At 34.4% G+C, this 26236-nt stretch overlaps 1 protein-coding gene across 1 annotated transcript; it reads left to right on the top strand.

The window, feature by feature from the left end:
- The first annotated feature begins 4359 nt into the window (after window positions 1-4359).
- LOC124363469 lies at window positions 4360-25998 on the top strand. The gene is made up of 15 exons (XM_046818717.1): window positions 4360-4560; window positions 4732-4867; window positions 7534-7859; window positions 9335-9676; window positions 9871-10188; window positions 11723-11927; window positions 12283-12395; window positions 12601-12667; window positions 15696-15838; window positions 16637-16772; window positions 18192-18514; window positions 21445-21786; window positions 23780-24097; window positions 24270-24474; window positions 25928-25998. The coding sequence occupies exons 1-15, from the start codon at window positions 4513-4515 to the stop codon at window positions 25996-25998; spliced, it is 3093 nt and encodes a 1030-aa protein (XP_046674673.1). The 5' UTR covers window positions 4360-4512.
- The last annotated feature ends 238 nt before the right edge of the window (window positions 25999-26236 follow it).

Here is a 26236-nt window from a genome sequence, read left to right on the forward strand (position 1 = left end):
CTTGAAAGCGACCTTTCCACTCAGGTTCAAATAATTACTATTTACATCAAGACTTATTAACTGCCGTAACTTTTTCCTTAAATCTATCACTTTAAGACTAGGAGACACTTCCACACCTCTTAACCTAATTTCATAGTCCAATTCCTCCTTGGTTAACAAGTCCACCTTAAGTGCCATTTTAAAAGTTTAATATTAAACTCTTTATAATTTTCCAGTATCCAAGCCACTTATTAATTTACAACCACTAAGTTCAATTTTATTAAGGTTCACCAGAATATAGCAGAGTTGCGCACTTATTTGTATACTAAATGTTAATATACAAAATTTTTTGTTTTTATTATGATGACCTTAAATATTCTCGAACTCATAAGATTTAAGTAGATACTGGTGGAAATTAAAACTGCACCTTTTTAGAAATATTCAGGTTTATTAAATCAATCCAAATTTCAATTATTAACCTTGTATTCCCCCAATGAAATGTTTTGCACAATAGTTTAAAATTACTACTTCCTTAGGCAAGGCACTTTCGATTTAACATGGACTCACTGTCCTCCAAATACGTGTGTATAAAATATAAAATAAAATAATAATCTTGAATAAATTTGTATGAAATAAAATAAATAGGCTTCTTCTCAAAACTAATAAAATAAAATTATAAACTTCTTTAAAATAAAATTCTCAAACAAATCTAAACAGTTCTCAACAGGAATTTTTCACAAGTTCCTACAGGATATGGTGCAGCTCCTGCAGCTCTTAATTTTAACTAGAATCCCTATAATTTCAATTAAATTTTCACGTTTGACTTTAAATAAATAACTCCTTTACAATTTAGATATATATTAGTCCACACTCAACAGAATTTGATCGTTAATTTCAAATTTCAATTCCAATTTCAAATTAATTCACTTCTTAAATTTTCAAATTTCAAATTTAGAAAAATTTAATAATTCAGTCAAAAGTACTTAGCTCTTTGGTCGTGAAGGTCTTGGAGTTCGGTATTAAAATAATCTATACCAACGGATCCTACGCCCGACACTACTTTTAAACTCGCACTAAAGACTTTACTCTATCGCTTCTCAACTCGGAATGGAAGCAGAGCGTGTTTTCTTGGCCTGCACCGACTACGCTCCTGTTCCTGCAGGCCTGTTTGAATCACTCTCAACGCAGGTTCGCCGCCTAACAAAAGATTGAGTCCACTGTAGACTATTGTTTAGCATTCACTGCCATCAAGTCAGGTCTAGACCAGATTCCAAGCGCGTTGTGCCTGCCGCTGGATTACAATATAAATTTACTTTTTTATTCCCAATCCATTTACAATTCTAAAATAAAATTTTATTTATTAAATTTTTATTTTTATTTAAAGTATACCATGTAATTGGTATACACACCCCCCCCCCTTAAAGCGCTTGGTATCTGCCAAGTTTAATACTTAAATCTAAGAAATTTATCTCACATCCTTTAGAAATTGTATTTCCACCTAGCCTTAACATGCATCATCAAATCTACAAAACCTTTTTTTTTTATTTATAATATTTGTTTTAATTTATTTTTGATAAATAGTTGTAAGAAGTGGCAGCATACTAGTTGTCAAGTTATTTTAACCAAGCGTTAATTATTATAAATTCTTTTTAAAAGAGTCCATACATTATCAGATTGTTTTTTTGAAAACTTAACAATTAAATTCCCCAATAGAAACCTTGACCTAAACTATGGCAAATATTAAGAGTCCAATTGCCACCTACCTTTTTACAATTCTAAGTCCTACCATAAAGATAGTCCATCCAGATAATCCTTCACAATGGGTAGAACGAGGTAGTGGGTGGTTGTTGTTGTGGGATGTTTATTGCAGGTCCGGTCCGTAATTAGTTGGGTCGTCCTTGGAACCTTTGCCCTGCACGGCTGTGTGTGTTGGCTCGCCCATTCACTGGTTGTCGCAGCTTCATATAGAATTAAAACATATCCCCAGACGGGGGTGTCAGTTCTTATTTTATTATTTTTACCTATACCGTTGTTTATCATAGAAATAACAGTCTTTTTTCTTCTGTTCCCCTCTTCCTTGGCATAAATTTTATCAAACTAACAAGTTTAAATTAATATTCCAACATTCGTGTTAGTTATTAATTTACATACAAACATAAATAACACATGTTAATAACATTAATTACGGACCATGAGTTTCGGATTTGTGCATTATTCAGAAAATAAATACTGAATTGTTTTAATACACTCCTCCTCTCCCAAACCATGTAGTTATCGCAACTGTTTACTTCACCTGTGCCCTTTTATCTAAATCATAAACTTTTTTATTCCTCTTGAGGTTTCTTCAAGTTTAAAATACATTTTTACAACATTACAATTCAAGTTAATATTTACAATTTAACAGGGCTGTAGAATTTCCTCAATTGTTAAATATATTTTAATTTAATCTTCCTTGTCACTGAAATTTCTCAAATCAAACATACATACATACAGCGTACATCCAATATAGTTTTTCTTCATTCTTACAACTAATTTAATTCGTCATAATTTTTAATCAGTTCTTTTTTTTTATTTTGTAATTCAAATTATTTACCCCTCGGTAATTATATTGTTTTTGTTATATTTAAATATGCATTCTTCTTTCCCCAGTGGGTTTCACATCCTGCAAGTGTATTCTACGGAATTCATTCAATTCTTTTAAATTTTGAACCACATATGAGTTGGAGCTAATAATTGAAATTATTCTGAATGGTCCTTCATATTTCAGATCTAGCTTATATCGCTGATTTGTAATTCTACAATAGACTACATCATACATTTTTAATTGCCTGTGATTTCGGTTGTATCGGTATTAAAATAATCTATACCAACGGATCCTACGCCCGACACTACTTTTAAACTCGCACTAAAGACTTTACTCTATCGCTTCTCAACTCGGAATGGAAGCAGAGCGTGTTTTCTTGGCCTGCACCGACTACGCTCCTGTTCCTGCAGGCCTGTTTGAATCACTCTCAACGCAGGTTCGCCGCCTAACAAAAGATTGAGTCCACTGTAGACTATTGTTTAGCATTCACTGCCATCAAGTCAGGTCTAGACCAGATTCCAAGCGCGTTGTGCCTGCCGCTGGATTACAATATAAATTTACTTTTTTATTCCCTATCCATTTACAATTCTAAAATAAAATTTTATTTATTAAATTTTTATTTTTATTTAAAGTATACCATGTAATTGGTATAGTTATGTTATATATATTATAGTTATTGTTTATTATGTTATTTATTTATATATTGTTATATTATTATGTTATTATTGTTGTTATTCTTATTGTTTCATTATATTCATTTGTTGTTTAATAAATTGTATAGTAACTGATTGGTTAAGACAAAACTTATAGGTTATTGAATATATTATTGGTATATTATGACCAGTTAATTATATGCTCGAGCATTTTGTCAGAACCGGAGTTTTCTATTGAATCAGCGATCATTTTTGCGCATAGTGTCAGATCAATGTATATTAATATCAATGTATTTATTTTTTTATTGTAAATTGTAGCCTGGTAAGTTTTTATATTTATTATTTGTATGTTTAAGTTATTTAGATTAAGATATTGAAATTGTATAATGGATTTGCCGTTGGAAGTGAAAAATAAAATAAAATATAATAAATAAAATAAACATTATCACTAAATCGAAAGAACTAAGCCGTACAAAATTATACTAAATAGTGACCTCTTGGAACAGTATAGTCCCTAGTGGTGTAATATACATATATGCTAACTGGCTGACATTAATTCGTCACCAAAGGCTCGGCCAACATTCGCAAGAGGACACCTTTGTTCCTTACACAATTAACAGCTAATATAGTCTGGCCTTGCATAAAAATGGTGTTAACCTACTCTGTTCACTGTTCGTGTATAGCTTTATAAAAACAGCTTTACAGTAGGTACTGTTATCCAGGACATCTCCGTTTTAAATCAGAAGATAATTAATTGTTGTAGTACCTTCTGGATTAAGGATAAAACTAAAAATAAAATTGTTACAAACTAAACATGCAGTAACTATTAAATGCGTCCGTGTAACATTGTGTTATATAAAATAAACCAGCCTAGTCTTTTTATACACTTTCAGAAATGAAAATTACCTTAAACCACTTCCTAACTTCTGGTACGACGAATCGTTATCTGACAAAAACATGGACAGGTTTTTCCCACTATCATTCTCTAAACACGAATTTTAAATAATCTAATCAGCCATTTATCCTCAAACCACCTAAATATTTATTCAGGTTTGTCATTAAGTTAGTTCGTAGAATAATTGCGATGTCATGCCAATTAAAAGTTCCTATCTCAAGTTCAATTGCCTTAACGATAATATCTGGCTTTTAGTTAGTTGGTTTACTACGTTTCAGTCATTTTAGACTATGTAGGCTCTATATGGTTTTTTTGTTGTAAACTGAACTGAGAATGAAAAATCAATCGAGAGTTGAGATGGAATGTTAATTTTTTTATTTATGACGAATAAGTGAGGTAAAATGGTGTATACACCAGGAGTGTCAAGTGCAAGCTCTTCAGCGGTGCAGGTAATTTACTACTTAATGTATGGATATTATTTGATTTTTATTATAGATATAGATTTAAATCCAATAATATTACAATCTTAACACAGTCCATGAAAAGGGTGTTAAACTAGATGTATGAATAATAACGAATAACTATTACTTTGAGACTGTAAGACGGCAATTCATGTTTAGGTGGCAGCGAGCCTGGTGGCAAATTTGGGCATGATGAACACCGGCATGATGATAGGGTTCCCCTCAGTGTTACTGCCTCCTCTATTGGAAACAGGTCCTGGACTTCATACTTCGTTGAGTCAAGCCTCATGGCTAGGTGAGTTTAATGTAATAATAACTCCAGGGGCAACCTTTGATTGTATTAAGATACTCAGGAGATAAATCATTTATACGGACGAGGTGTGATGTGGTCCGGGGAATTAGTTCAGTTAGTTCTGAGGTCCGCCACTAGAGCTGCGCCACGACTATCCCGTGCGCATGTGTGAACTCCTATTATGTTATTCACAAACTTTCAATAAAAGCAAGCGTCCTTTTTGTTAATAGTTAATGAAATGTCATGCCTAATGTAGTAATTTAATGTTCTGGTTAAGAGTATTTAATTATTTATGCCTCAATCTAGTTTACAAAAATACTCAATACGCACAATTTGTTCACGTTAATAGAGAGTTTTGTTGGCTGGGCGTCAAGGAAGACTCGCTGGAGGGAGGGTGTTTGGCGTTGACTCGAGAAGCTGGAAAATGGAATGACATTGTACAAATGTTTATTTCTTAAATTCGAATAAAAAGGCTAATTATTGCATGTAATGTTATCTGGATAAAATTATTGACCATTTTATATTGAAAATTGTATCGTGTTACGTCAATTGAATTTCAGTTAGTAATTAATTATTCTCTCTAATTAATCTTAAATTATATCATTCTGTAATTGTTAATACTGTTTATTGTTCTCTTGGTTTAAATGACATCTTAAAAACACACTTCAATAATATACTTTTTATTTTCGTGATGCCTTTTGTGTTCATGGAACACATCATCAGACCCATATGTGTCCATTATGTGTTCATATAACACGAAAAGCCTAACAAATAAAAAGTATATATTGGAGTGTTTGTTTTCAAATTTATAAATAATTCAATAAGAAAAGGGCTTCTAGAATGTATGATATTTTAAGAGTTAAATTATGGACATATTTAGTTTATTTATTTTACCATACTATTTAACTAATTAAATATCATAATTGAAACTATATTTTAAAATAATATCTGCGTGTGTAGTATATATATATATATATATATATATATATATATATATATATATATATATATACATTGACACTATTTTTCAAAGTATTTTTATAAGATTAACAGTGGTCCTCATCTATGTATGAAGACCTTAATGAAATTTATTTGTAATACATGAATGTGGTGAGGTGTGAACTGAGTATTTGATAAGAATTTGGAAGTATTTGAGCAAAAAGCCTTTAACTCTGTTTATGCTGAGAATCTGGTAAAGGTGTGTGGATGACAACTTCGTAGTTTTCCCTCGCGGTGATAATAAAATAAATGATGTTTTTCCACATACATAACATATCTTCGTCCATTCGTTAACCCATAGAGGTATAAGTCCAAAACGAACTCCCTTTTCTGGATATATGTGTGTAGTAAGAGATAGGGACGTCCTTAGGACAAACGTTTATCGAAAGAAAACGTACACGGGTCCCTATCTAAATTCTCAATAGAACCATAAAAGATCCGTCAAAGAACGTGTCACAAATTCTCTGTTTGACAGATCAAAGAGCTTGTGCTTAGACGGTTAAAAAAAAGAATGATATCCAAATGGGACCCAACACTCAGTATACTGTGTTTAGAGTTTAACAAGTTCTTGTAATAGAGAAATAGGTGAAACAATAAAGATCAATATATGTAAGAATTAAAGAAAATACGAAAAAATCAAGAGAAAAATTGTTCAGAACTGCTGGCTTTAAAATCATTACTTGAAATGTGGTAAAGCCGACACAGTATACCGAGATGAGAATCTTTTTAAACGCAAACTTATTGAGGCTCCATACATAATATTAGCAGACCAACCGATAAGTTAACCTTCTGTTAAGGTTGGGCTACTTATACCAATATTAAAAACAGAATTAACCAGGAAACCTAAAAGATTGTAACAATCGAACAAATCTGAATCAATAAAATTCATATACATCCCATGACACTGAGATCAAGGATAAAAAAAATAAGGCTACTCTTTACCTCCTCCACGTTCCGACCTTTACCTTCCTGCCCTTTTTGTTTGATGTGACTCGCCATGATAGCACAGGAAGTGCCAACATTAAGTTCTTCGTCATTGTTTCACCTTCGTTAGTTCGAGTGTTAAGGCCGAAGATCCTTTCTGAAGCTTTTAGTACACAACCTGCAGCCAAAGACAGCTGAAGCTGCCACGTACTGGTTTTTGTTCTTTACTGATCTAACTTGTGGTCTCTGGTGATAATATTATGTTGATTGGCGAATTTTGTAGATTCTATGTCACAGAAAATGAATTAAAGATCTCATACATGACGTTGATTACACCAATCCTGTTCAATAACCTGTGTATATTCCTATCAAATATTGCTACTGCTATAAATACTATATAAGAAGGAACAACAAGCGTGAACTAGATAGGTTATCGGACGACATTCACCAGCATTTGGAGATAAGAACTGGTGCCCAGCTGTCAAACCGTTTGGGAAGACTTCTGTTGGTAATTTCCACGGTTGTTCCCTTACTTAAATTGACCCTTTTGTACAAATATCTGTCTTTGTGTTTTTTTCTCATGTGGACACATTTTCGTCCATCGCATCCACTACTTGTCAGCATTAATTCGTTGTGAGTACTAAGAATCTGGATTTTACTTTGTTTGACTGTAACATTCATAATTGTGTATTGTTTATGTCTTGCTAAATACTCAAACGTTCATTAAATCTTTTTTTCTTCCTCAGCTAGCATCTCCTTCATCTCAGCGCCAGTTGCCTGTGTGGTAGCAGGCCCGATGATCGACCGTGTCGGCCGCCGCTGGGGTCTGGTGCTGCTTAACCTCACGTTCATCGCAGGGTGGCTGCCTTCAGCCGTCTTCCCACTATCCCTCCCCGCCCTCTATATCGGCCGTATCTGTTCAGGGATTGGGGCAGGTGCAGCCTCCACCGCAGCTGCCACCTATACTGCGGAAGTAACCACTGTTCATCTGCGAACAGCGATGGTCTTACTCACATCTGTGATGATATCAGTAGGCGCCGTCATCATCTACCTTTGGGCCATCATTTATAAGGTTCCGTATTATAACCTTTTACATCTTTAATTCCCAGTAGCTACTTAGTACTTGATAGAAATCTACTTGAGATTCATTTTAACTTTCATTATTTTAATCGCTAATAAATACAATTTTCTAGCAATCCTTTGATTCTGCACCTTTTTGAATGTAAGCTGGCCATCACATTCGTTCTACTTCACTTTACTTCGACAAAAAAAGATTAACATATTTTTCTTAAATTATTTAAAAATTCAAATGGATTGTTTATAAGGCAAAAATATCAAAATCACATACGCAGAGCAAGAAAACACAATGTTTTGCAACGTAAATCTTACTAGGGCAGATCATGTTATATACATGTAATAAGATATACATTATTAATGTAGGTTATTCTGACGCAACTTTTCTTTTTTATGTATGTATTTAACAAGATATAGCTGGTACTTACGTACCACTAAAGACATACTTGAGCAACGCCTGTATTTCGTTATTACTTGCTTCGCCGCCAATCCATGTCCTATCTTTTTAATTCTTAAAATTAGGCTGAAAGTGAGAGTACGCATTTAAAATGTGTTATTGTACTTATTTTTTTTCTCACGTTTTAAATATAAAACCAACTAGTTTCAACTTGAAAACAAAAATACTTTTGTTTTACATCTATTTCTGCAATCATAACATAGTTATTGTATTATGTTACTATAATTAACAATCTATAACCGATAAGTTGCGTACCAATTCAGCAACCACGGTCTTCGGTATCTTCTAAAAGTTTTAACGAGTATCAGTAATTAAGTTGTTAATCTATAAATAATGTTGGGGCTCTTTATCCTCAAGGATATTGTCACAATTCCATCGGGTACTACTTCGATTCGCTTAATTATTTGGGCATTTTCCTATTACACAGTTTAATTGTTTGGTTACAAAATAACTGCCTTTGAGATTAACTTAATGGTTAAATCTGTGTTTAAGGTGGTGTTATTGGTTAGTATTATATCTTTAAATCACAGCCTTAAGAAGCAATAAAATGTTCAGAAGGACAAGAAAATTGAAGACGATATTATTTTTGATTAACGAACAAAATATTTTGGAGTATACAAAATAGTAATTTTTAGGTAATTTAAATATTAAGTCCAAGGAAACAAACTGCATAAAATTAAAACATAGAAAAATCTGGCTTATGGAAATAAAATATTTAATAAAACACGACTTTAGAAATCTAAGGTATCTACAAAATATGGTTTAGAAAATGATATCTTCAAATATCTATTTATATTCTGTAATATTTTATATACCAATATCAACATCTATAATTTTGACCATTTTCCATGAACACGAACCCAGCAAGGGCCAAGGAACTACTTTAAGTACAAAACATTTCCTATGAAATGATTAAACCATTTTCCCTATTTTTAATATTCTAGGAAAGGTATTTTATAATGCATTTATTACGGAATTAACAAAATGTTATATTCTACAAACTATATCTGATACAGGAATCATGGAGCGAAGTATCTTGGTTTGGATTTGGCATTACAGCAGTGGCATTGGTGCTGACAGTACTGCTGCCGGAGAGCCCGTTATGGTTGCTGAGCAGAGGCCGTGGTGAGGAAGCGCTGCAGGCTCTGCAGAGACTGCGAGGAGCATCAAGCCCCGAGCAGGTCAAGGAGGAGCTGGACAGCTTCAGCAGCAGAGCGAGCGACAAGCAGCAGACAACCTCCTGGCTCTCCAGCTTCAGATATCTGCGGAAGCCTCAGGTGTACAAGCCCCTCGTAATCGTCAACATGATCTTTTTATTTTCCAATCTGACAGGAGTAGCATTGATAATAAGTTATGCGGTAAGTTGCAACCTTAATAAAGTTGTTAGTTTTGTAGCCACGTGTGTAGTGATAAAAGACTAAATTGTGGTAGCAATGTCTAAAAAGAGTTAAGTTTAAATTAACTTGTATTATGAGATTTACTTTGAAGGCTCTCAAATAACAATAAAGTGGTGAGGAACATGACAACTGCTTGCTTCATTCATGTTTTTCAGGTTGATTTCGCAGAGAGAGCAGGATTAAAGACGGAGACTTACTACGTGGCTATATGTATCGCCGTAATGCGGATGTTGTCATCGTTGATCACTGCTTGGGTGAGCAGTGTGTATGGCAGGAGGACTCCGACGATGATCTCCGCTGTGATCATGACTGTCTCCTTGGCCATGCTGACTGTGAACGTGTATGGGCTAATAGAACTGCCCCACTGGCTCATTGCCGTCCTTATGCTGGTCTATGTTTTCTCCGGCTCCAACAGCTATTCTACCCTTATGTGGTCTATGTTGGGAGAGGTTTTTCCAACCGAAGTCAGAGGCGTAAGTCATACCATAAGGGTTGTTTCTTTTTTCCATTAATTTAGATTTATTCTGGTATATAATCTTAGTTATAAAGGAAATAATTAAAAAACAGAAAGAAAACACTAATTAATTATATCAATTATTGCTGTATTGCGTAAATTACAAAAGTACATTATAATTGTCAGTTTCAAAGATCCACTATTATTAGAGAGTACATTCTCTACAAAATTAATACTTAAAACAGTATATACTCTTTCAGCCATTCTTTAACAACCACAGTCAGAGAAGAATTAATCTACACTATCAAACTCTTTTAGAATTAAATGTTTTCTAAAAATCGTCTTGTAACAATGTTGAGTATGTTTAATTGTTACCATAGTTTATTAAATATAAAATCACAATACACAATATAGATACTTCTTGAATTAACATTATAAATAGATTTGTTTAAGAAAGAAAGATCTTTATTTTTCGCAATAATACCATAAAGAAATGTTAAATAATCGTGTCAAATAAATACCAAATGTACTAACACACACCACATATGTACTAACACATATATTTACATTTATGTTGTAAATGTATGTATGTGTTGTATAAGAGTCAATATTACCTGCGATTTTTATCAATAAAATAGATATATTAGGATACACGAATTTATTTTAAGGTTAACACATTTAAATTGTGTTATATTTAGCTTGAAATAAACAAAACACAATTTAAATATACTAATCCTAAAAAAATTCTTGCATCCTAATATTGCTATTTTATTGGTGATATTATTGACTTTTGAGATTTCATATTACAAATAAGGCATCCGTTCCTTTAGACCTTTTCTATACTGATAATAATAATTAACAAAATCATAGATATGAATTCGGGTTATGAAATTAACATCAATAAAGATTTAATATATAAAATAAAAATATACTTAACAAAAGTAAATAAGAAGTATATAACAATTATAAAATTATAATGTATGAAGTGAATAGCATTAAACATTTATATGAAAATAGTAATATAAAAAAGAAAACAATGTTTTTAATTAAAAGAATTATGCAATATATGACACAATATTTTTCATTTCGTATTAGGTATTATTTTCGTAAATTTTTCAATTTTTACTATTATGATTTCATATGCTAAATTCAAAAAGTAAGCAATAGGTTGAATGTCTTCTAATAATAACAAAAAATTGTTTACGATGCTTCAAGTTTTAAATTATTTCGTTTGTCACTAGATGGTGCGCAACCACAAAGTATCAGGTAACCTTGCACGCACTATTGTATGAACTGCATGCACTAATTTATCATAGTCTGTTACATAATCGTTGATCATGGAACGAGTCCATTCTAAAACAATATCACAGCGGTAGGATGACTGAAAGTTGAAAAAGTATTTTAGATTGTCTGAAAGTAGTATTACCTTATGTACCAATCTCACAACAAAGTATTTGTATTTAGCTATTTTACTAATAACAGCAAGTACGGTTAATAACTTCTACTTAGGTAGATTTTACTACTGAAGGACTAATTATCAACGTTTGTTACAGTTTGCAAGTGGTATCACTGGTGGCATGGGGTTTGCCAGCTGCTTCATCTCCGTGAAACTCTACCCTATATGTGTGAGGGTATTCGAAGCAAACACCGTGTTTTTGTTTTTTACTACATTCGGAGCTTTAGGGATTGTTTATATTTACCTCTACCTCCCGGAAACCCACGGAAAGACTTTGTTAGAAATTGAGGACTACTTTAAAGGTAAATCTAACTTAATTATTTACTCTATTAGCTACAATACCGAGTAACATAATCTCGTGTTATAATTACATTGGTACAGATTTAACTATACGCAGGAACTAGGACTTCACCTCCTCTCCTGGGGTATTGAGCACACTGTAAAGTGCGTTAATGTAGTTGTGATTAACCAAGTTTAGTTATTTAATTTACATATTATACCTGTTACCTATTTCAGTATACTTAGAAAAATATAGATTTACCTCATTTTTAAGTTATAAAATTAGTTTCAGATCGTATTACATTTGAAAACAGTAGAAACACTTGAAAACAGTCGAAGGAATAAAAATATAATCGACAACAATTTCTTCTGTTTTAGGACCGGAAACAAGAAGAGACGAAAACACACAAGAACGCCATTCGATGCATGACAAGAACATGACAAAAACCAACAGAAAAATGTGTAAAAAAGAAATTAATCAAATATCTTTTTGTTAAGTTTTGTTTTGTTTTTATTTCCTAATAATTCTGTACACTGCTAACGGACTTGTTGCTCAAAATCGCTCACTTTGTAAACAGGCCTTTCATAAAGAGACGAACTTTGATTGCCTTATAACAGTACAGTCTATGTAGAGAATAAATTCTGGATCTTTTTAAAAATGGTAAGGAAAATTGTCTATTTTTGTGTACATTTAAGGTTGAAACTAAAATTGAAGACTTCAACGTCCATGGTCAACATATGTCACAGTTGCACTCCAACTATTGTAGAAAATAGGTTTTTGTTCAACATTACTAGCTCTTTCTAAAATTCATATTACAACGTTATAAAAAACATATGCAAAAAACTTATCTAGATTTTGTTGTATTGTTGTAACCATACTGACCATTTTGGAACACCTATGTGGCAGCTATCTTGGTTGTAGCCCCAAAAGAAGTGTTTTACTTCATGGATATTTACACCCTTATTTCGGTCGTAGGTTTATAGAAGATTTGAAACATAATTTATACGCATCGAAACTGTTTTAGGTTTTTACTTTTCTTGAATACACAATTTGTTTTGTACTTTTGGTTTAAATATTCAAAAGTTATACATAAAACTAAAGAGTATTTTATGTGTAATTATTATATCTAAAATGAGACACCTACCATTGTGATACGTACAATCGTACAATTAAAACTAAAAGGGAAAAAGGGGAAGATGAAAAAGTCAATCTGATTTTGGTTGTAGTTGTCTTTGAAATCATAACCAAATATTCACAAAGATTCCATCTGGTACCCGATCAAGAATCCTCTTTATTATTATTATCTCCAATTATTTCAGTATTGTATCTTGCTTAATGGCCCAATGATCCACATTCACCAGCATGGATGGCAACCATGTTCCGAGCCACCTGGTGTGTTCAACATGTCGCGCCGCGCCGCCGATGTCTGCCTTCAAGCATTGCCTCCTATAAATATCTGGTAAACTAAAACAAATAAAACACACGCACACATGCACTGACAAGCCTACACAGTGTTGAATAACCAAAACATATGATCTTTATTTTATGTAAGAGCCCATATATGTATCTTAAGCATTTGTTATATTTCTGTCATTGACACTTTTGTTTTCCTTTATTCAAATATTCCATTTCAAATTATTTATTCCTGTTGTTAATTTTTTAATATTAACTATATACTTACTATCAATCTCAAGTTGTTATTGTAAAGTGCTATGCTGTTGATAGAAGTAAAGAAACAAATGAAGGGATACAAACAGAAAGAAAAAAAGAATAGATACCGTTTATGTTTAAGATTGAATCCCACAATTAGATTATGTTGTAAAACTTATAATTGCTTGTTAATATTTCAATAGTATTCGAGATAAATTTTTGAATTATTGTTAATCCAAGGAAAGATTAAAAACTGTTTGCATTATCTGCAAATACTAGTGTAATGGATTTTTGTTCGTGATGATAATCATAAAGTGATAACGCGAAAAGCCAAAATAAAGTTTAGACAGATAAAAAACAATTTCAAATAGTATGCTATATTTTTACATTTAAATCGATAGCGTAAAAAAGTAACTCATGACTCCTGAAAGGGGGATAACGGACTGAGTAAAGAAGAAATGGTGTAGAAAATGTTGTATTACTCGTACGTCTTATTCTCCAGGCCCAGATTTTATTAGTTGTTTCCATTGGTAACAATAGAATAGACAGTGTATCACCAATGTAACACTTAAGTTCAATATTGAATTTTAGTAGTGTGTATATATATATATATATATATATACATATATGTTTATATATATATATGTTTATATATATATATATATGTTTATATATATATATATATATATAGAGAGAGAGAGAGAGAGATTTTTAAATTCTGTAAATAAACAAAACTAAAACAAAAGGGACAAAATTTACACCCCCTTAACTTTTAAATAGGCCCTGTTCAAATATCAAGTAATGTTTTAGTCGTGTCTAAAAGTACAGACTTAATTCAGTACAAAACAAGCCTCTAATTGGTTGATATTTTACTCGTGCAATTGATAACTGCAAAACCCTAAACAACAACTTTTTTCATAATACAATAACTTAAAATTGACTGTCAAAAATTGCAAGCATCAGACCATCAAAATTCAAATTTAAATCGCCAAGCCTAGTTAATACATTTTTAAACTGCTAAACATCACATATAAAGCCTACAACAGAAAAAGGTTATTGAGATGTTCCTTAAATATTTCAAAATCGACATCACAATTAATGAAATTCACGCATAGTTTTGTCATTTTTTAAGTTTATTACTTTATTTTATAAAACTAGCACTTTTCTGAACTTTAAAACATCTCAGAGAATACCAATGTGCACGTATTTTGAAATTAACCTACGACCCTAAAGTAGTTTCTCTTCATGCTGAAAATGGATAAAAGTGTTTAGAAAGTTTGTTGATTCATCTACATTGTTCTAAGAAAAACTACTCCATCGCAGTTGTAATTTTCAAACATTGAAAAATGTATCTTTGAGATCTCTGATGATAGTCTATGTATCTTTACAAGATGATTTTATTTCACGGTAAGGGCATTTTCAGGCGTAATACTTAAAATTGGTTGTGATATTAGCAAGAAAAAGACAATCAACCAAGATGTTTTCCACACGAATAGTGCAACCTCGAAATGTTTAGTATAGAAAGTAATATTTTATTTGCACCTTGATTATTGTACAAGTGTTATTTCTTCTAATCCAAATTATCTACACATAAAAGAGCTACGGCGGGAAGGGTTGATTCAATGCGAATGCTAAATCGAACTCCTTTTCACCTTTAACTTAGTGCGGAGTCTGAAATCTGACACTCACAGATTTCACTCCTGGGATCTGGAGGCCTTAAGAGATCCATAAAAGTCGACATCAGAGAAACATAGACTACAAAAGAACTATGTCTAGTTTACCCAGCACCATCTGATGTAACACAGAAGAACCAGTGAATCAATCATTCCCACCATACCTACGTTATATGTAACAAACGTAGTTGCCCTGCCGAGCAGTGGAAATTGTGTCTAAAACATCGTAGTGCACTCCATTGTGCATTTTCATCTGGCTTACACTGGTTGGTGTATACAACTTTTTTTTAGTTTATTTTGACATCTCAAACCTCTTAAAGTTCACACCCCAATGCCCTCAATACCCATCAATAATGCAAAGTATTATTAACTGCTTCAGTGTCATTTCGCATCATATGATATAATTCCCTTACCACTTACAACGATATCCATATTGTCCTTGAATTTTAATTCCAACTTGAATGCAGTTAGTGATAGTTATACTGTACACGTTCGCCTTCACTATTATCAAGCGATAATAGCAGTGTCGTTGTGTGTTGGCAGGTTGATACAACGTTTGAAAATGGTGCTGTCGGCAAACACTCTCCTCGTAAAGTCGATAACCGCCCAGGTATAAATGTTAATGTATATTTTAAATATTAATATTTAACTAGGAAATAAAATTATATGTTTCTGTCACTTCCTGAAGTGAAAAATGTTCATAATGTTACATAAATGGTAACACTTATCAGATTACTTTCAACTACGAATATGTCGGCCTTTAGACCGTTGTATAGAAAACCTCTATAATTCCCAAGAACGCTCTCATTCTTCCCGTACCAGGCTGAGTAAACATATTACAAACAGTAAAGCGTTAATAAATACAACACATAAACGTATTTGGTTGCACCTAAACAGAGTATATAAAAGCTAACCTACAGTATTAAACCTCTGGTATGCTTTGGGAAGAGTGTATTTATTAGATTTTGGCTATTATAATATACTGTATAATAGATATTAGTTTAACTTGTCTGCAACAAAGAACGAAATGTGATAAATATACCATTTCTAATGGAACTCTCAGTAGGGTAGCTATTGCTATTTGTAAATTAATGAGACAAAACTTAGAGATTTAAAAACTACATTACTAACACATTTTTCAGAACCAAAATATATTGATTATTGAGTTATGTAACACAGTATAGAATTTAAAACTTTTAGTTTAAATTTTGTGTGAACTTTAATCAACAGTCTTTAATCAACTTTAATAAATTTTAATTTAAGCGATTAAAAAAAATGTACTTTAGATAGGAAATTACTAAACATACATTTTGTACCTATCGTGTCGAAAAGTTTTCACAAAATGGGAGTATTAAGAGAACAAGTTCCTCAATATTGATGCTAAAATGATATATATGCATTATTGTAGGTGGCAGCAAGCTTGGTGGCCAACTGGGGAATGTTGAATACAGGGATGGCTATGGGATTTCCTTCCGTAGTGGTGCCGCCTCTTCTGGGTTCCGGCCCCGGACTACATACTTCTTTTAAAGAAGCTTCCTGGATAGGTGTGTGTACATATAATAATATAATATTGAAAATAAAAATAAATGGAAAAAAGTGATGCTAAAGCTTTATACTCTTGACGACGGCTGGTCCAATTAGGGTAATTATTTGTGTGAAATATTAATTGAAATCCGGGTCAGGTTTATATGAGGCTCTAAGAATACCTCTTCACCTAGATTATATTTTATAGTCTGGGTGTCTCTGATGTCGAAACGATACAAAGAGATCGTTTTGAGCGTCTTCGTTGTCGACATATTATCTATTCATATTAACATGACTTTCAATAAAAATAAAAAAACAATTGTTTCTTAAAAAGTGGTTTTTAAATTATTTTAACTCAAAAGCTATTACTGTCATTAAACACCTTAGTACACTTATGCTTGTAGTATTACAGCTATTTAAATTATATAAAAAAAAGGAAGAGGCGGGACTGAACGACAGAAGTGACTATTTCTTTGATATTGGTGATTACATTACGCTACGGCCTTGTTAACTAGAAAATATCTAATCAATTTATTATTATTCCTTTATAAATCTCATCAGGACAAAACTAATAGTGAACTAGAATAAGAATTAATATTAACCATGCTCTAAATTCATTTTAGAAGCCGATGATTTTAAAATACTGCTATTAAATTATGCAGGAAATCAATCTATTATTAATAAATAAATTAGTAGTTCGTAAACTTATTCAAACCAGTATTTTGCCATATATTTTAAAAATGATTGTTTGGTGTTGGAAGCTTTTTAGTGTGTTAAATTCATCAGAATTGATTTTGTAAATTACGAAAGCTTTTAAATAGGAGCTTAAGTAACCTAACTCGAAAAGTGCATGACCAAGGAAAGTCTGCAGAAGCAGGTATTGATCCAGACGATGCAACAGAATTTACGTCAATAATAATATGAATAAACTGACCGAACAATTACTAAACAAATCATTGTAAAACAATACTAGATTATAGAAGCGTTTCGTTATTTTCCTTATCATATATAATTTTGTTTGTTATTGTGTTTTGTATTTCCCTTTTTATCTCTCCTAACAGCTTTTTCATTAATTTTAACATTTGCTAGTTCAGATGTTTATATAATGGTTTGTTACGTTTTGGTAAATCTTGTTCTACTTTGAAAGCGTGTATAAAACATACATCCATAGCCCGCCAAAAGAAGTAGTGACTTCAACAAGGAGTGACAGTAACCTCTCACTGGCACACCTGAATAACCACTGAACGGGGAATTGCCCTGAATCAAAATGGTCATGATAGTCCCGCCCCTAGCTGCTACAGAGCGAAAAAGCGTGACGTTCCGTGAGGCAAAACGAAAGTTTCCAACCCCCGAGCAAAACCTACATCCATAGCCCGAAAAAGAAGCAATTACTTAAAAAGTAATTATCTAAACTTATCCTCAAATATGTTATGTTGCAGCAAGTATATCTTACATATCAGCCTTGGTATCATCACTGCTGGCAGGACCGATGATAGACCGGGTCGGCCGCCGCTGGGGACTGATGCTGATGAACTTGACGTTCGCTATCAGCTGGCTGTTGCTTGCAGTATTTCCTCTCTCATTGCTCGCTGTATACTCTGGCAGAGTTGTGGCAGGGGTGGGAATAGGTTTAACTTGTGCCTCTGTCTCTTATACGGCAGAGATCGGTACTGTCTCTCTCCGCACAATCCTAGTCAACTTTAACCCAACTCTGAAAGCTATCGGAGCCTTCTTAACCTATCTCTGGGCGTGTTTTTATCAGGTCAGTATTACCATACATACATTATTCTGTTATTTTTGTTACATACTGTAAGATAAAACATATGAAACCATACATTATAATTTAATTCCCCTTGCAAAGTATATTCCAAAACATCTAGCTGCCATATTTAGATGAATAAAAGTAATTTATTTACCTCGAAGCACTTACTTTTAGGTAATTTATGTACAATGTTGTATAAAAATCTAATGGTGTGTTACTCAATTACGTAAAAACTATTAGAACGATTGTTCTGAAATTTTACATATACATTCTTAGACAACATCTCTGGTAAACATATCAGCCTATTCTTACTTCCAAAAACTCTCTGGGCTATACTTCACTGTTCCCTTAATTTACAGCAAACAAATATTATGCACCAAAAGAACCAGTTCAATTTAATCGATTGTTCTGTGCAAACAGTTGTTATGACAGTGCAACCATTTTTTTTAACGTTGGGAGAATGCATTTGCGCACGGAGTGTGGGACTCCCTTACGGACTAAACTAAACTAAACCCCCTACGGGCCACGGAGGGCCCAGGCCGGAACCCTTTCGGATGACATCTTGCCTGGTCCGTGTGTCTTATATCCCAACCAGGACAAAGCTACTTGTTTCGGAAGCTAGGGGTCAGCCAGGCATCCGTCTTCACGCTTCTGATGAAGGATCGCATGTACATGAGTGGTGACTGCATTCCAGGCGTCCTCACTCTGCAGCATCATCTCCACAATGGTCTCTGCCAAAACATCGCCAACTGTGGTAGCGAGCGTTCGCCTGGCCTCGGTGAAGCGCCCGCAAGCGAAGAAGGTGTGATGAACATCATCATCTTCCTCCGGGCAGTAAGCACACCGAGGCGACCTGTAGAGACTTTTTTTCCCATCCTGTAGAGGTACTTCCTAAAGTAACTGTGCCCCGTCAGGAACTGACACAGGTAGAAATCTATCTCCCCGTGGCCACGATCTATCCAGGATTGAAGCTCTCGAATGAGACGGAAGGTCCAGCGACCGTCCGATCCTTCCGTCCACCTCCGCTGCCAAACCTGCAGAGTCTCCACCCTGGCAGCAGGCAAGGCATCCTCTCTACCCTGCTCGGCGGCCTCCCGGAAGACGGTCTGTCTCTCGATGGCCAGCAGATCAATAGGAATCACCCCAGCCACGACCGCCACGGCCGAACCGGAAACGGTGCAATAGGCGCAGGCGACCCTAAGTGCCGCTCTTCTCTGTACCGATAACAGCTTTTGACTGTATCGCCTTATCCTCATGACACCCGCCCAAACCTCTGCACCATACAGAAGGGTTGAGTTTACAATAGACATAAGGAGGCGTCTCGTACTTGACCTAGGGCTTCCTACGTTAGCCATCAGCCTGCCGAGAGACATAACCACCTTAGAGGCTTTGTCACACACCGCCTGAATGTGCTCCCAATACCGAAGACGGCAGTCGAGTAACACACCTAGGTACTTCGCCGTAGTCCTTGTCCGAACCTCGACACCCCCCACATTCATAGACATCAGAATGAGGATTCTCCGTCGAGTGAGCATAACGATTTCGGTCTTGGCGACCGCCAGCTCAAGTCCATGGCTCGTCATCCAGACATTGACCCGAATCATTACCTGATTAAGGCGTAACTGTGCCAAGTCCGGAGTCCTCGCCGTGATGACTGCAGCCACGTCATCAGCATAACCCACGAGGAAGACGTCATGGGGCATCTCGAGGCGAAGCAAACCATCGTATGAAACATTCCATAGGTCAGGGCCGAGAATAGACCCTTGAGCCGCACCGGCAGTGACCTCTTTCGTTTTCCTTCCGTCTTTGGTTTCATACAACAGCCGACCGTTCTTGAGGTAGTCCTGCACAACGACCAGGAGATATTCGGGCATGCTGAAGTCCCGCTGCAACGCCTCTAGCATGTCCTCCCACCGATCAGAGTTAAACGCGTTCTTTACGCCAAGGATGACCAACAGCACTGTGCAAGCATATGTTGTATTAGTTTAAAACTTTTTCAGTAACCGCTGCGTTGTTCAGCATAGAGCAAGAAAATATACAGATAGGAAAATTAAGTCAGTAAAAGTATACTTGTAACTGTATATTTTAGAAAATATGAAATATGCAATGATTTTCAGTAATGTAATGCAGATATCAAATAAATACAAAGTTAATATCTAATTTGTACCGCAAATTTAATGGCTGGCATAAAATTCGTTTTAGTTTTTTTATAGAAGTAGGCTTCTCAGATCTATATATATACACACACACACATCAGAGACACCTAGACCACAAAATATTAAAATATAGTGTAATCAAAATGATGTAACTTTTAATGCCATTACTTTTATATTTATTATGCATTTATGTAAACTTACGCTCCGCTGTATCTTCCGAGTTTACAACATACAATATCTTCATCGATTAATGATCTTTTAAATATGTTTTTAAGTTTTTGAACCAAGATATGCATTTATAAAGTAAGGTCCTTTAAGAAAACATAATACGGTGTGTAATATAACAAAAATAAGGTGCAGTGTTGCATAATAATTATTTACACTGATAGCAGAAAAAACAATGAGTAGCATCTAGGATCACATGACTCAAATACAGCTGTTTTGTTGCCTCTTGTGGACATGTAACCAATAGTTTAGACCTGGCTGACTTTATAATTCATCCAGATATTAAAATGCGTTTTTAACACATATCTTACCCTGTTTGTAATGAACAGATTTCAGAATCGTGTTCAACATAAATATACTACAACATCCCATGCATTGAACAACACATATTTTGAACAAATTGACCTGACCGTGTTTCTAACTAGGCTACTCAACTATGTGTACCACTAAGTTTTAATTTCATGATAATTGGCACATAGACCCCATGTTTACAGGTTGCCATTTCACAGGATTTGAAGTACTCTTTAAAAAATATTCTTAAATTTTAAGGACTCATGGACAGAAACTTCGTACTTTGGATTGGGCCTGACAATAATACCGATTTTGCTGACACCACTCATGCCGGAGAGCCCCTTGTGGCTGCTGAGCAGAGGCCGTGCTGAGGAAGCACTTCAAGCTCTGCAGAAACTCCGAGGAGCGTCAGCCCCCGAGCAGGTCAAGGAGGAGCTGGACAGCTTCAGCAGCAGGGCGAGCGACAAGCTGCAGACAAACTCCTGGCTCTCCACCTTCCACAACCTGCGGCAACCTCAGGCCTACAAACCGCTGATGTTCATGTCCACTTACGTAATAGTTGCACAGCTCTCTGGAGTGACAGTCGTAATGAATTATGCGGTAATTTCTTAATGTTCTCAATGTTTGATATTATAATAAATCCTTAAAATATAGACTGATAATATATTGCAATCTTATTGTTCCAGCATGAAGTGATTGTTCAAAGTATATTTGTATAATAATTACTAAAAAGTTTCGGTAATTCTCAGCAATATATGGGTCAACCTCGATTTTTCTCATATTACAATATAATGTTCCAATAGTCAATTAGAAAAGGAAATGACTAGAATTTCTTGCCGGAAAGCAGTTATAGGGAGCAGGCAACTCATATTACAATATGATGTTCCAATAGTCAATTAGAAAAGGAAATGACTAGAATTTCTTGCTGGAAAGGGAGCAGGCAACCGCGAGAATTACCTATTAGTGATCAGGGGCACTGACGTGATCTGGGATTCAAATTTGGAACTACTCGAGTTACTTTTTTTTCTAAAAGAGCAAGCAGCGCGAAGCGCTGCGCAGCGGGCAAGAATCGTGCGTTATCTTCGTATGTACTGAATTGATTCAGGCCAAAGGAATGACACAGATTCCTTTACCAGATTTTTACGGAGATTTTGTATTGGGCGGATTATATTGGTTTACTTTGCTTTCCAGCATGTAATTATGTGTTTAAAATTGTTTTACATACATTACCTACATTATATTGTAATATGTAATAACAATTGATCAGAAATTTTTAATAAAAAAAAGGATTACGCACGATGCCTGCCCGCTGGGCAGCGCTTCGCGCTGCTTGCTCTTTTAGAAAAAAAATTAACTCAAGTAGTTCCAAATTTGAAGCCCAGATCACGTCAGTGCCCCTGATCACTAATAGGTAACTCTAAGCAATATATGACCGTCTGGCGGTTGCCTGCTCCCTATAACTGCTTTCCGGCAAGAAATTCGAGTCATTTCCTTTTCTAATTGACTATTGGAACATTATATTGTAATATGAGAAAAATCGAGGTTGACCCATATATTGCTTAGAATTACCAAAGTTTCAATATCCACAGAAGTTTGGTGGGGATTTAACTGATATTTCACATGGAAAATGTGGTTATCAATAATTGATTGATATTTTATGTAATAGTCAAATAATATCAGACATCCTATCGAAATACCTATACATATCGTTAATTATCACATGAAATCAAACATATAAAAGTTTTTCAACCAAAAAACTTTAGACCAAATATGCTGTATAGTTTACTTACACATTAATTGCACATGCGGCTGTGTATAAGAAGCTTTTCCAGAAAATACTGAGTACTGAATCTCTCAAACAAAGGGATTTTTCGATATCTTGGCTACACTGCCATGTAGTCTGATTCCTCATAAGTTGTTCTGTCAGCTGTTTTGTGGCCCACCACGTGGTCATTTACCGATATCCAAAGGTTTCTGTGCCGGTTTCGTGTAGCAGAGATTTGGAGATATATCACAGAAAGTTCATCCAGTCCATCTGCGATCGTTATGGATCACATTTTCAATTATTTTACAGAAACCAGTCACAATTTAAGCTCTTTCTCTCTTCTGATCATTATGCACAGACAGACCATTTTTGAACTCACGACACCAGATGAACACCCTTTACCACGCATGCTAATTAAAATACATTTTGTAGTTTCATTTCGATTTTTACTGTGCCATGAACGAAGTAAAGAACACTGTACTACCAATTATGTAGTCTACAAAATCGCTGTTTGGAATTCCGTCCTGTAATAGAGTTCCTGAACTAACACTTCTGGAACAAACCTGTAATTTCGAATCCTCAATTTCGCTTACCCGGATCATACATGTATACATTTAACAGCATGGTAAACAATACAAAAAAATCCAGATCATATCCTAATCCAACCTACAGTAAGTTCTAGAAAACAGGCAATTTTACAGGAAAAGAACAAGTTTATTAATTGATTACTTAAGTATAAAAACCCTACTTTTATTCGTACATTTTAGTTAGTACAAGTTATAATGTTAATAACTAAAAGATAAAATTTACATTTTCGATTTTTTCCAGATAAACTTTACACAAAAAGCCGGTTTAGGAGGCGAAGCATATTACCTAGCCTTGGTCGTATCCTCCATGCGTTTGTTCTCATCGTTCCTGTCGACTTGGGCCTGCAGTAGGTGGGGTATAAGGCCCCCAGCCCTGCTCTCCAGCGTGGTCATGGTGGTATCCCTGTTGATGCTGGCACTATCCGTGTCGTCCTTGCTGACATTTCCCCCTTGGCTCGTCGGTTTCCTGGTCCTCCTGTACGTCCTCACAAGCAACGTTGCGTACTCCTCCATATTCTGGGCCATCATGGGAGAGGTGTTCCCCACATCTGTACGAGGCGTGAGTACAGTACAGTACAGAAAATACTTAAGGAAGATATATTTAAAAGTTGTTTAGTATATAGCTCTGTTAACCTCGGATACCCCTAGTAAGAGCCAGGAAGGTATTGCTATTGGTTATTTAATTAGTCAATGAACTCAAAGAAATAATGATTAATGTGTTTATGCTACAGGTCGCAAATGGAATTGAGAACAGTTTCGGATATTTTTTATGCTTTCTTGCTGTCAACCTCTACACACGTTTGGAGCACTCTTTCAGTTCTCTTCAACTGTTTCTGTTCTTCGCTGTCTCAGGATCGGCTGGCACTTTGCTTCTATTCCTTTTCCTTCCGGAGACTCGTGGTAAAACACTGTTGGAAATAGAAGATTACTTTAAAGGTATACTAAAACTAAAAAAGTGATACTTTACTAATCTAAAATTTAAAGATATATTATATTAGTAACTAGATTTGTAATGCTGTCAATTAATATTAGTATCCATCAAAGCTTATACACTTTTAAAAACTATAGTACACCATTTTACAGTTAAGCAGCAAAACAGTTTCAAACAAAAATACTATAATGGATTCCCTCAGTTTTTGGAATCATAGTAGATCTTTAATAATACTTTAAAGTAAATAATAATAGAACCTATTTTTGAAATTTACTTCTTTATTCATTCAAAGGTGCTTCTAGTAGGCACCTTGCCTTAACAGGCAATAAAGTTCAGAAGCGATAACTTTCAAGTGTTTTCCTTTTGTAGAATGCTATTACAAGTTTTGTTTGTTCATTCTTTTCAACTTCGGACGTTAATTTTTCTCTTTATGCGATATAAAAACCATACTCGTGTTGATAACTGCTTATCATACTGGGCGTTAGTTGATTAAGGATATCCAAACCACTTCACTACTCTGTTCAACATATACAAACAAACAGTGTTGGTTTAAAAACTGGCTCTCAACAGCAAGATATTATATTTCAAGAATTCAACAATACCAAGGCTTAAACTTTTTGATTTAACCAAAAAACGGAGATGATAGCTTTTACACGGATTGCGGATGTCTACGATTATTCGGTCATATGCCAGTACTTTGAATACCAGATTTATTCAAAATTATAGTTGATGAAGCGATCAAAATCTCACTTACACTTGAATCCTGTTCCACAGCAACAGATTGGACAGACCCTAGTGGTCTATTAAGCGGTTGGTCTGACAAACTTTCTGTACAGTGAGCCGTCCACAAGCAGCCTTAGCGTTGGTGTTGATCGCATACCTTTACGCTCCCTAACTGACAATGGTTCAGTTCATCATCGCAATTACCAAGGATATATAGGATAGGTTCATGATATGTTCAAAATAAGTTAAAGTCCATGTATAATAATCGATAAGAATTAGTACGAACTTGAACACATTAACTCAACCTGCAATGTTCTTCATAACAAGCTGAATTGAAAAAAGCTTGGTAAAAAAAATTAATTTACTTAATTTTATGCTTTTAACTGACAATTTTATACTGAGCACTTCTTAACTCATCAAAGTACTATTGAAAGCACTAATTTTGTTAAAGGAAGATCTAAATACTACTTTCTTTGCTGTGAGCTCAATTTACAGTTCCTGCAAAAGTGATTTACGTATAATATAAAGTTTTATATTTTCATTGGATTAGTACTAAACGGCGAAAATAAAATGCCAGAGTACTAAGTCACATGTAAATTGGATTGCACTGTATTAGATTGGCTGGTTGTAAATTCTGTTTATGCAGAGAAAGCAGATATACGAGTTAGAAAAACGTATTTCTTTTTTGACTTGTAATATTTTGAATTTGGTTAGTAATTTGCTTTTCATTTTCAGGAACAACAGAATCTGAAGAAAGCAGCAAGATCAACACGAATACTGACGTCACGCAGAGCGAAATAAAATGAACATACGTAACCTGGAAAGTAATAGAGTCGTCGTTATATTGTCGGCAAAGAGTGGAGAATTACCCTCTAGTAGTCTGGGTATATCGGAGTAACACTTTCAAGAACATCTTCAAAAGTAATTGTAAATAACTGAAAGTATTACATGCATTAAAGGCTGAGTTCTCGTACAGGATGTACTTCGACTGTCTTAAACATGTTTTGTACAAATTTACTATGAAGATATATTTGGCTTGTGAAC

The sequence above is a fragment of the Homalodisca vitripennis genome, chromosome 5, assembly GCF_021130785.1.
Source record: "Homalodisca vitripennis isolate AUS2020 chromosome 5, UT_GWSS_2.1, whole genome shotgun sequence".
In the NCBI taxonomy this organism is placed as follows: domain Eukaryota; kingdom Metazoa; phylum Arthropoda; class Insecta; order Hemiptera; family Cicadellidae; genus Homalodisca; species Homalodisca vitripennis.